This window comes from Lytechinus variegatus, chromosome 11 (assembly GCF_018143015.1).
Source record: "Lytechinus variegatus isolate NC3 chromosome 11, Lvar_3.0, whole genome shotgun sequence".
Lineage (NCBI taxonomy): Eukaryota > Metazoa > Echinodermata > Echinoidea > Temnopleuroida > Toxopneustidae > Lytechinus > Lytechinus variegatus.
Genome location: NC_054750.1, coordinates 8112501 through 8126145, shown reverse-complemented (window position 1 = coordinate 8126145; position 13645 = coordinate 8112501). Strand labels below are relative to the sequence as shown.

Here is a 13645-nt window from a genome sequence, read left to right as displayed (position 1 = left end):
GGGATGCCAAAATGATGTTCGAACTGGGGGCCGAATTGATGTTCGAACGAGGGGGTGGCCAAATTGATGATCAACCTACATGTAGGGGCGCCGAACTGATATTCGAACTGCCGCCTTGTTGTTGGCTCATTGTTCCATATATTGAAAGTTTGAAATGCCTTGGCCTTGAGGTTTTTAGGCCTTGGGTTTCCATGCCTTGGCCTTGGGGATTGAAGCCTTGGTCTTGGGTATTAAAGCCTTGGCCTTGGAGGTTTGAGCCTTGACTACAACACTGATGGATATATTGATAGATATTATTTACAGAAATTTTAAAGTTTACTTGCACACACTAAGAAATGTTCAGAATTGAACCCCGAAAGGTTGATGCAAAATCAGCACCCTATGGGTTCAAAAATTGAACCCTGCGGTTGGGGTTCATTTTTGCACCCTGCGGGTTCAAAATTGCACCCCTAGGGGTTCAATTTGAAATTTAGGGTGCAGTTTTGAACCCGCAGGGTGCAAAAATGAACCCCAACCGCAGGGTTCAATTTTTGAACCCCAAATCAGGGGTTCAACTTTTTAACCAATAGGGTACTGATTTTGCATGAACCTTTCGGGGTTCAATTTTGAACCTTTATTTCTTAGTGTGCAATATGTAAAAGAATAAATGAAACTTTCATTGTAATGGTGAAAGTTTCGGATGCGTTTTTTTATTTTTTGACGAATCGTCAAATACTCAAATAACTGAAATAACTCTATGGTTTATATCGTTCCTATATTTTTTTCATGTAGTAATGCGTAAAAGACAGCTATATACAGTTGATGATACGACACCTTTTCGTTTCCAACCTACAGTGGGAAATCACGTTTTATTTTTTTAAACGAATTCCACTGAAATTATTACGTGGATTTACTCAGGCCTAAACTGCATTGCTATCATTTACATTTATTGTTACATCTTGAAATAGTTGATGTATACAAGATACATGGGACCTTGGAATTTATGTTTCACTAGTATTGTATGAAAGAGAGAGATAAGAACTTATCGTCCAAAATGATGCGAACTTAAGAGCATTGTTTTCATATTTATAAAGACACTGACAATAAAGTATATTTTTACGGTATATTTATCTTTAGTATCTTATATTCTTTTTATATACACCGTTTACACGCATTCTGTTTCTTTTGAAAATCTATTTGGAGTATATAAAATTTGAGCAAGATTATAAGATACATAACCTTTTGATACTTTATATGATTGTTGCAAGAGCGGAAGAGCCAATGTTTGTTGATTAGGATTGACAAGACAACTCACTGTTTTGAATGGATTTCAAGCGAATAACAAAAATTATATAATATATCCAAACACTTACAGATCTAAGTAGGCAGTGCACTCCCAATTAGTAAATGCTGAGTGCTGACTACTGAGTCTACCTCAACTATATAATAAAAAGCATGTAAATTTATATATTTTCAAGAATATCTTACCCAAAATAAAATATTAATTTTCTTTCATGCAGAATATGCAATTCAGTTATTGCACAACCAGTTTTCATACGCGGCGATACAGGGGCGTCATCCCCGTAAGATTTTTCAACCCCTGAAGCAAAAAGTAGAAAAGAAAAAAATGGGAGTACCCACAAGAACGAAGAATGCCTACAATGCAAGAGAGGTTTCTGTGAGAAGTAACTGAACTAGACATTACCCATTCGGCAATGGGAGTCAATATTTCGGCACGATTATTACTTGACTTGAAATTAGGGCCCCCTAAGAAATCCTGGATCCGCGCCTGGCTCCCGCTCACATAATTCTAGCAGGGCCTACACTGATGAGAAGTTAAACGAAATTGGAAGCATCTAATGGTTAAAATAGAAATCGCTCGAGTTTCCCGCTCGCATTGATTTATTTTTCATTAAGTGATATTACATTTATTCATGAACACATCATTATAAAACCATTATTCAATTGCCTCTTCTTCATGCATAGGCGGATCCAGGTGGGGACCCGAGGGGCCCGGACCCCCTATTGGTATAGCAAAAAAAAGGGGGAAAGAAAGAAAAAGGAAGGAAAAGAAAAGAGAGAAAAAAAGGAGGAAGACGAATGAACAAAATAAGATGAGAGGAAGACTTGGACAAAATATTTTATGTCACTATATAAAATTTTCGCTCGCGCTTCGCGCTCGCATTGCCTGTTAAAGGACAAGTCCACCCCAACAAAAACTTGATTTCAATAAAAGGAGAAAAATTTAACAAGCACAACACTGAAAATTTCATCAAAATCGGATGTAAAATAAAAAAATTATGGTATTTTAAAGTTTCGCGTATTTTTAACAAAATAGTTATATGAACGAGCCAATGTGCTCGTATTATTAATGTAGGAAGATCCCCTTTCTCATCCCTTTCATGATTTACAAAACATGAATAGTGTATCCCGTTCAAGGTCGAAATCTCGATTTTTTTTCATTGTGAAATATGTAATGTCTCCATGGCTAAATGCAAACAGTCCGTTAAAAGGCACTTTTCGATCAGTTCAAAACGTATATAAACATTTTCTGCTCGCGCTTTGGAAGATCCCCTCTTACTCATCTTTTTCATGATTTAGGAAACATGAATAGAGTGTCCCATTCTAGGTCTAAAACTAGAATTTTTCCGCTCGCACTTCGTGCTCGCATCAATTGTTTAGTTATATAGCTATCTTGTTCATGATTACAACAACTGATTAAATTTTTCCATTCTTTATGAAGAAATGTCAAAAAATTTCAGCTCGCGCTTCGCCCTCGTATTATTGGATTGTGAAATATGTAATGTCTTCATGGCTAAATGCAAGCAGTTTTTAAAAGGCACTTTTCGATCAGTTCAAAACCTGTACAAACATTTTCTGCTCGCGCTTTGCGCTCGCATTATTAATGTAGGAAGATCCCCTCTTACTCATCTTTTGCATGAATTAGGTAACATGAATAGTGTATCCCGTTCAAGGTCGAAATCTCGATTTTCTACGCTCGCGCTCGCATAATTTCATTGTGAAATATGTAATGTCTTCATGGCTCAATGCAAGCAGTCCGTTAAAAGGCACTTTTCGATCAGTTCAAAACGTGTACAAACATTTTCTGCTCGCGCTTTGCGCTCGCATTATTAATGTAGGAAGATCCCCTCTTACTCATCTTTTTCATGATTTAGGAAACATGAATAGAGTGTCCCGTTCTAGGTCTAAATCTAGAATTTTTCCGCTCGCACTTCGCGCTCGCATCAATTGTTTAGTTATACTGTATAGCTATCCTGTTCATGATTACAAAAACTGATTAAAATTTTCCATTCTTTATGTAGAAATGTCAATTTTTTTCAGCTCGCGCTTCGCGCTCGCATTATTTGATTGTTGAAATATATAACGTCTTCATGGCTATCTGTATGCAGTCTTTAACAGGACTGGTAGGCCTACCTTTCCGATCAGTTCAAAACGTTTATCAAAAATTTCTACTCGCGCTTCGCGTTCGCAGTAATTATTGCAGGCACATCTTTTTTTCAGAATGTTCAAATTTTAGGAAAAAATACATACAATTTCAAAAAACAAATTGCTCGCGCTTCGCGCAGGCATTATAAAATAAGGATTATGATATTATACATTTATGTTGATTTAAAGAATAAAGCTAAGAAGTGACTTATAGGACTACCCCCTTCAAAGAAACAAACGAAAAAAAAACATCTTCGAGCGGCCGATCGGGGAAAATATGGCTGAAAAAAATCCGGGCCCCTTTATTGGCGAAGGCTGGATCCGCCCCTGATTCATGTGCCTATGAAATAAGATAATTTAAGGCACTTATGATTGCCTAGGGGGAGGGAGGGGCCGCCATTTTTCCGAAAAGTACACAGGGGCGCCAAAATCAGGTCGCATTTGGGCCCCCCTCCCTACGAAATCCTGGATCCGCCCCTGGTAGAGGTAGTTATAGTATTAGTAGTAGTAGAAGTAGTAGTAGTAGTAGAAGAAGTAGTAGTAGTAGTAGTAGTAGTAGTAGTAGTAGTAGTAGTAGTAGTAGTAGTAGTAGTAGTAGTAGTAGTAGTAGTAGTAGTAGTAGTAGTAGTAGTAGTAGTAGTTGTATTTGGGTTTGATTTCTTGAATTGCATTTATTTTATACACAACTATTTATGAAACGGACCCATGTTAGGGGGTTTCTTATCCTGTTTGCATGCCAAAACAATGACGGAACCGTGAAATTAATGATATCGGTTTCTGGATCGTTTGCCTCACTCGCTTGCTAATTTGCATAGATAAAGCTCACTTGTCAAATACTCAACTTCTTCGTTTTGGGCTCCATTACGTCATTGACAATGAAAATAGTTATCTTTGGTATATCATGGGATTTGTTTTCGTTGGCGGAACTACAATAAAGTTGTGAGCTTTCAAAAATAGGCACGGGCGTAAATCCGGGGGGGGGGAGATACATCCCCCGACTTTTTGGAAAGGGGGATGGCATTTACAATCATCCCCCATTTTTCAATAACGATATTTTTTAATCATCAAGTAGTGGATTCAACTTTAAATGCGGTCAAAGTGCTTAAATTTGCCAAATTTTGCATTATTTCTAAAAATGCACAATTTCTCGCGCGATCGCTCCACTCCCGCACTCAATTTTATCTTATGAGATTTTGGCCATGACAAATCCTTACATTTAGCAGAATGAAAATGTTATATACCTGCATCATAAGAGTATGGTTTTCATAAGTCCATGTATGACTTTTGATCATAAACCAATCAAAGCATCATTTGAATACACTGGCGTGAATTTGGGGGTCATCTTTTTGGAAGCGGGGGATAATTTGTACCAAAAATATAGATATACTCTTTACTTCAAGTTAAAAAGTGCGATGAGTTACTGAATACATTGACCAAATCAATGCTGTTGATGAAACACAGAGGCAACTTAGGACAGCATATTTCCAACCAGTGGCGTAACTACGGGGGGGCAACAAAAAACCGGTGACAAGGAGAAAAAGAGGGAGAAAGGAAGAAAAGTGGGAAAGAAGAAATTATTGTTCATTATAGTTATAATTATGTTATATTACATAAGAAACTTTATGAAATATAATTTGATTAGGGCTCATGTCTTCATTGTTCCTGGTGTTCGCATTGTCTGTTTAACGAGATATATAATCCTGTTGTACTAAAACCTCCAGGTTTCAAGTCATTATACGCCAAGTATATTTCCTCGCACTTCGAGTTATTACTGTTTTATGTAGTGACATATGCTTCTTTGTCATGACTTCTTAAAGTGATTGTCCCATTTTAAGGTTTTAATATAAAACTTTTCCTGTCAGTGCTTACGTTCGCATTAGTGGATTAGTGATGTACGTCTGCTCTTCATGAATTCCAAAATAAGTCCTTAAAATGTTCCTTTTTCTGATCTGAATATAAAAAATTTTCAGCTCGCGTTTCGCGCTCGCATCATTTGGTTAGTGAAATACGTATGGTCTTAGTGAATTCCTACAAACAAGCCTTAGAATGCCCCTCTTCAGGTCTGAATTTCCTAAATTTTCAGCTCGCGCTTCGCGCTCGCAACATTTGATTAGTAAGTTGCGTATGTTAATAATTATGACTACAAGTTATTCACGTGTCTAGATATAATTCTAACAAAATCAGCAAGCGCTTGGCACTCACATTAGATGACCTTGGTGAAATTTGTATACTCTTAATGAATTCCTAATATATAGTCCTTAAAATATCCCTGTTTGGGGTCAATATATACAAAAATTGTAGCTCGCGCTTTGCGCTCGCATTGTTTGTTTAGCGAGACAGCTACGTATCATGATTACAACAAATTGCTTATAATGTCCCTTTCTAGGTCTGAATATCAACAATTTTCAGCTCGCGCTTTGCGCTCGCATTATTTGATCAGTGACATACATATCCGTTTATTGGCGCTGTTCGTAAGATGTCTCTCAGTGACTCAAAAATTTTGCTGGTGCCCCCCCCCCAAGCCGTGACCCACGGTACGCCACTGTTTCCAACACACTTTACATTTCCATCTGTTTATAGGAGACTTTAAATCACATTGATTCCATAACAATCTAATAAATATTTCAAATATGAATTTTGATCCAAATTTTTAATGTTGCATCACCTCCCAATATAATCTGAAATATTATTCAAAATCTGTCATTTCTGGAATATTTTTCTTTTAATTTCCATCATTGTGCTATTTCGACTTTTTTGGAAGTTCGTATTATGGCCTGTGATGACGGATGACCCAAATCATTTCATAAGCACCCCTAATCCCGATAATAATGATTCCCTATATCATTCTCATCTTTATTTGCTCTCTGTATTTTTCCCCTTTTCTTCTGTAGTTTAATTTCTTGATAATTTACCTTTATCATCCTCTTTATATAATCTTAAACGATTGAAGCAACTTTTCAACGCTCAATCGCTGCATTTCCCCCATAATTACACACCCCTTGGAACACGAAATTCTGTCTTCCAACTTTTGAAAATTTGCTCGCTCCCTCGCTCGCATATTGGTATTTACCGTAATTTGTTTCTTCATATCCTAGCAAATCCATTACAATATAGCCATCGAACAAATTCATGATGGGCCTTAAACTGAAAGATGGTAGGATACAATTAGACATATACATTGCCCGTGATGTGATAGTTACACACCACTTGAACGAGTTTTTTTTCATTTTGTTTTCCAACTTCAGAAAATTTGCTCGCTCGCTCGCATATTGATATTAACTGTAAATCATTACTTTATAACCATCGAAAAAAATCGTTAAAGGGCTTTAACTGAAAGATGGTAGTTATACACGATTATATACCCCGTATACCCCTCCCCCCCCCCCCCCCCCGTGTAGTGGAGCGTTTAATCAACATTTTCCGCCCCAAAAAGTTGTGAGATCTGACAACTTTTCTTGATTTTGATTGGCTGAAAAGCAGGGCAACTGTCCCATTAATAAGTTTCATGAAAAGCTATCTTGGCTCTGATTGATACCCATGCTACCCATGCTAACTCAGTCCTTAGGTTATAGGGAGTAAGCATTCGTAGATCCTATACCTCTCCCCTTCTCCATCATAATATTTTCTATAGTCATCCTAATAATGTCATCAATTTAATCAGGGGTGGTGCTATATGGATACAAGACGAGCGAAAGATACATATCTTTTTATGAGTTGAAAAACATGATTATGCGTAATATAGAGCTCGACGAAACCTTTATCTTCGAAAGATTTCCTACTTCCTTTTTTTATCCTTATTATATTTTTTTCATTTCCTCCTCTTTTTAACTAATTGAAAATTATAGGGGTAGCCCACTACTCTGCCAGCATCTTGCAACGCCTCCCTCGGTGTCACTAAACTTTGTAGGAAAGTAAACTCGAAAATGATTTTATCTTAGTCAAAATGTCCATTGTCCTTGTAAAGTGCATTTTAAGCAAATTCATGTTCCGCCTTTTATATTTTACTTGTCTTTCCTGTTTTTTTCTTTCTTTTCAATTAATCTTCTCTTGTTCCGGGTTCAAATAATTCGACATCGAACTGCCCAAAGAAAATTCAGGTTTTTTCTCACGCCTTCTAAAGCCTCATAAAACTTTTTTTCTTTGACAAAGTTGGGTTACTTCACATTTTATGCGGTCATTGAAGGTTCCTTTTTTCTCATCTTTTGTATTTTGGTTCAGAAATCAATAGAACAGTGTGCGGTCCTCGCAATTAAGCTCGTATAAATACTAACAAGGTCCTTACGTAGTATTAGAAATGTTTAATAATGACTTTGAGACGAAAATAGGTGGTGACTTGGAGATGGAAACTATGGCTTCATGTCGTGATGACACAGTTGGATCTATGAGCGGAGTAAAATTTTTAGAAAAGTAAATCACAACAACAGCATAATTACAGGGACTTATCAATGCGAGCATGCTGCGTATTTTTGAGCTTCCTGAACGCCTTACAATCAATTCAACGTGATTCCCATAGCAAACATTTAATGAAGTGTACAAATTAAACCAAAACACATACACGTTGTTTAACAAAGGCGAGTTCAGCTACCCACTAAAATCTCGGCAACAGATTTTTTTCAAAAAAGACATTCCTGTTTGCGTACCTGTTGTCACGAAAGTATTTTAGACATGACTAGATCCGAGATCTACCCGTCTGATCATCTCTCGCACCGGGGATGTAGGCATGACGAGATACAAGATCTTGTCATCTGATCATCTCTCACACGGGATGTAGACATGATAAGATCCAAGATCTTGTCATCTCATCATCTCTCCCACGGGATGTAGACATGACGAGATCCAAGATCTTGTCATCTCTTCATCTCTCCCACCGGGGATATAGACATGACGAGATCCAAGATCTTGTCATCTCTTCATCTCTCCCACCGGCATGACCGGGGATATAGACATGACGAGATCCAAGATCTTGTCATCTGATCATCTCTCCCACGGGATGTAGACATGACGAGATCCAAGATCTTGGCATCTCATCATTTCTCCCACGGGATGTAGACATGACGAGATCCAAGATCTTGTCATCTTATCATCTCTCCCACGGGATGTAGGCATGACGAGATCCAAGATCTTGTCATCTGATCATCTCTCACACGGGATGTAGACATGACGAGATTCGAGATCATGCCATCTGATCATCTCTCCCACCGGGAATGTAGACATGATGGGATCTCAGATCTATTCGTTTGATCATCTAATCTCTCTCACGGGATGTAGACGTGACGAGATCCGAGATCTCGTCATTTCATCCTTTTCCTAAGAGATGTAGATATGACGAGATGATTATATGAACATATGGTTGGCACTTTTAAGCTTCCATATAAGAATATATTGTTCCCAAATAAACATGTATCATTCATACCAAATATATGTTTCGGAGACTAATCTTCATACTGTTTCTGTAGTCTCACTAACTCTTTCATTATTTGCAAACTGTAAGATTGTTTTAATCGTACCACGTTTTGATATCTATTTTGAGATTTTTATGTTTTTTTTAGTATTCATGATAATTGCATTGAATAAACTGAACTGAACATTTTTTATCGAACTTTTCTTCATTATCAGCCACCAATATATGCATCAATGTCATATTAAAGTGAAAAGAAAATAATTATTTTCAATGCTTTCATAGTATCATTTATAATTGTTCTGATTGATAAATTATTACACAATGACAATCGGCTGTTATCTTTGTTTGTTTTTTTTTTTGAAACGCAATGTATTATGAAACATACAGGAAAACATATAGGAAAGAAAAGTTTGTTATTCATGTTAACCATTAAGGGTCTCAGATCATGAAAATGAATGTCAAACTGTGCTCAGATCCTTTTTTTAGACTGGTTTCTTTCTACAAAATAAAAACGTTCTTTTTTTCTTCAGTTCACCTTAAAAACTTGACTGGGTCCTATACTTTTGGCTGCTTGTTGATTATGTTTCATTGGAATAAATATTGTCCCTGTGAACAAGATTTACATGAAAATGACACATTACATCTGCATTAGTGATGTAATGAAATTTTGAGGGGGTCAGACATTACCTATGGGGCAAAAAATCTTATATAAGGGGTGTGAGAAAGCGAAGCGAGCGAACAAATATTTCCACATTTTGGGATATTAACTGAAACAAATTAACACATTTTTTTTAATTGATATGACTGACATTTCTTCCCATCTCCTTTCTCCCTTTTCTTGGTCGTGAAAATGTGGGGCAGGGGCCGCGGAACGGTTTTCAAAGTGAGAGGATGAGCCAAAAGTGGAGGGCTGACCATGCAAAAAAATCACATTCAGAAAAATTATGGTCATTTTTAAGTTTTTGTACACAGTTTTGGAAAAAAAAAAGTGGGGGCTGAAGCCCCCCCCCCCCCCCCAGCCCCGCTTCCGCGGCCCCTGTGGGTGTGGTTCATCCCCCCCCCCCCATGGCAGTGTCATCGCGTATAACCCACTGATAGATCAGTGGTATAACCAACTTGAACTCCCTTTCGTGACACCCCGTTCCTTCTCAGTCCGACAAGGTTTGACTTCAATTTACTGCCTCGTCACGGCGATCATATCCTAATTTTTTTCACTAGTGTTTTGAAGTTTTATAAGCATTCTTAGAGAGTTGAAACCATGCAATATCTTTATTTTCATTATTGATATAGACTCGTACCACGTGAAAAATTGACCGGGAACCGAAATTGCCCTGTCACGAATTGTTTTTTATCGTACCAAAGTACGTACCAGTTACTCCCTGCGACTGAATGGTTGAGTCGTTCATGCTTTCTTTTCTCTCTCTCATGATAAACATTACGGGACAGAAAACAGGCCACAAACAAAATACTCTATCTCTTGTTGTCCTTGGTGTATACGTTGGTGCATGCGTAGTCTCTTATTCCCTCCCACCTTCCCGTTTTACCAACGGAGAGAGAGGGAGAGAGAGAGAGAGAAGGAGAGAGTTGAGTGGCGGCGATCAATATGCTTTCAATCCCTCCCCTCATTGTTGCGCGCCGTCAGTGAACGAGTCGCATGCATTTTAACAGAGATTAAGCAAATGCCACTGTTTATTTACTCCTTTAGATAATAAAGAGCCCCTTTCTTTAGACATTCTGAATTTAAAACTTTCTTTAAGCTGATATCGGTTTCCTTAACCCGTTGCTCGTTCAATCACACCTCAATCGAACATAAGCGGCCGTTTGCAGCACCGCCTTCGTCGCATTGCAGGACCGCATCCTATACCAGCATCCCCGTATCTGCTCCCGGAGTTTCATCGTATATCAGGATACTGTTTGGCGCCGGCCGGCACCGCCACAATCATGTTCGGGCTAAGGTTGGTTTTAGGAGCGTGCCTCTTCGGCATCTGTGCAGCCCACGTTAGGTTAACTTTCCCTCCTGCGAGGACCTATGCTCTGGACTTTCTGGATAATGTCCGTACCACCGGACCATGCGGCATGGAGTCAAGTAAGTCAACTTAAGCATATTTAAGTACAATGATAAGTACATTCTCATTATTCTCACTGGCGTCTCACTTTGAATGGACGCCTAAAATCAAACAACAACACGAAAGGGTCAAGAGCAATAAGCATATGAATGTGCTTTGAGAAGCAGTAGATTAAGTCATAGGTGGCGGAAGCGGGGGGGACGTGTCCCCCCTAAATTTGTTGTTGATGACCTTTTTTTTTTTTTTTTTTGCTTGTCAATTAATATTCCTACGTCCCCCCTAAAATTTTTTGATTGAGAACGTTTTTTTTTTTTTTTGCTTGTCAAAAATTTTTTTGTTGTCCCCTCCTAAATTTTTTCGCTTCCGCCGCCAATGGATTAAGTGCAATGTAAGGATATAAGTACAAGGGGTAAACAAAAGTAAGTCACTAATTGTAATATAAAGCATATTCAATTATAACGATGAACAGCTAATAAATGAATTCATAATGAATAAAAAAGAGTCGTTAAGTGCGGTTTGAGCATAATTAAGTATAACGATTAGTTAAATGAATACACTACGAGCATATGAAGTCAAGTAAGTCATTGAGTGCAGTATAAGCATAATGTTGTAAGATAAACTACACGAACACACTATGAGTAGAAGGAGTCCAGTAAATCCTAAAGTGCGGTATAAGCCAATTTAATATGATGACATATACTACATTAATGCGCTATGATTACAAGTTAAATAAGTGCAATATGTTCAAGTATAACGATAAACTACATGAATGCAATCTGAGCAGAAGTCAAGTGACTTCGTTTGATATTAGCATAAGCTATTTAAAGTATAGCTATAAACCACGTGAATACACTATGATTAACTAACGCTAGAATTCAAGAAAATCACTAAATACAATTAGTATATTTATGTATGGAGATAAGTATATGTAAGTGTAAAGATGATAAAATATAACTATCAACCACGTAAATACACTATGAAAATGAAATAGAATAAAAGTAAAATAAAATTATATGAAGTCAACTGCGCCACTAGATACGGTATACGTATATTTAAGTTTGAAGATAAACACAGAGAATACGCTATATAGGAGTTAAGTAAATCACTAAGTGCAATTAATATATTTAAGTATTAAGATAAGTATATATAAGTGTGAAGATATACTAAAAGAATACACTAGGAGTCAAGTAAATGATTAAGTCCAATTTAAGTATATTTGAGTTTGACGTTTAACAGAGAGAATACAAAAAATATAGGAGTTAAGTAAATCACTAAGTGCAATTAATATATTTATGTATTAAGATAAGTATATATAAGTGTGAAGATAAACAGAAAGAATACACTAGGAGTCAAGTAAATCACTAAGTGCAATTATTATATATAAGTATGAAGGAAACTATATTTAAGTGCGAAGACAGGCTAAAAGAATACACTAGGAGTTAAGTAAATCTGTAGATGAATATGAGCAAACTTTATCTAAATGATTACATGAATAGACCATGAATAGATAGAGTCAAGTAAATCACTAAGTGCAGTATATAAGAACATTTAGGAAGAACGATATACTATACCTGAAAAGACTGAGTAGAAGCTAAAAGAAATACAGAAGAAGTGAGAAATAGTATTTGAGTAAGACCATATAGGATACATTGTTTTTTTTTAACCGTTGCACACCTTTACTTGTTCGGAAATAACTTATACTTACCATGTTTAAGGCATAAGATCTCCAAGAATGATCACTACATCGCATGTCGTTTATTGGATACAGTTATATTCTCTTTACCCATCTATTCTAGCAGGTACCTTGATTTTTTCATGAATATATAGATCATAACTATTATATACTTTATACTAAAATATGAGTTATTCTTCAGGAATATACCTTATGCGTACCTACCATTTAAGATACATGTAAAGATAGCGGATACCGAGATGCTCGGGAATGTCGAGTCTTCTAATCTCTTACATGCTTCAGGGCATCACACATCTCCTAGTTAGGTCTACTTTATTACAATACAATTTGAGGACCTTGACAAATCTCAAGAACTAGCACTCCCCTCCTTTCTATTTTTGTATTTTTCAAATTTTATTGATTTTCAAGATTTTTTTGTAACATTACAAAAACAACAATCATACAGGAATTATATAATTGTATAACATTAAAAGAACAATAATCAAATAGGAATTACTGTAACAATTTTAAAAAAACAACAAACAAACAAACAGACCTGATGCAAAAGCTAAACAAATGAGTCCCCGGTGGTTTGGATTGTCTCATCAAAATATAATTATGGATGATTAAAATAAATTCTCAGTAGGGGACCATTTTCTATAGTGCGTGTTTTCGTTGAGCTTTTGTTTAGCAATTACCAATTCTATGTCTGATTTTGCAAATGAACGCTTCAAAACCTATGAAACTTACTACTGAATTCCTGCATTTCTGAATATAAATGTATCTGTCTTTCTCCCCCCCCCCCCCCCCCTCTCTCTCTCTCATTGGTGACACACACCCGCAAATACTATGTCAGTTCCAGGATCCACTCTTTCTCATATACAGTCCTTAAATTTGTATCTGATTTATATTACTTTGTATTAGAACGAAAGTGAAATAAAGAATTTAATTGAATCGAATACAGTCGCTTTCTCTTCGAGCTATTGATTTTCACTCTTTAAAACAAACTGTTTTGGTCTATACATTTAGCGTAAACCTATACTATTAGGAACAACATGCTGAACCAAATACTTTAGCATA

At 36.7% G+C, this 13645-nt stretch overlaps 1 protein-coding gene across 2 annotated transcripts in view; it reads left to right on the top strand.

Moving 5' to 3' along the window:
* The first annotated feature begins 10432 nt into the window (after positions 1-10432).
* Positions 10433-13645, top strand: part of LOC121423680 — a 46199-nt gene continuing 42986 nt past the window's right edge. The window contains exon 1 of one of the 2 annotated variants that reach the window (XM_041619109.1): positions 10433-10913. In XM_041619109.1, coding sequence (XP_041475043.1) covers positions 10769-10913 — 145 coding nt within the window. In that variant the 5' untranslated portion in view covers positions 10433-10768. The remainder of the gene's footprint in view (positions 10914-13645) is intronic. The other variant, XM_041619108.1, reaches the window with a different exon arrangement.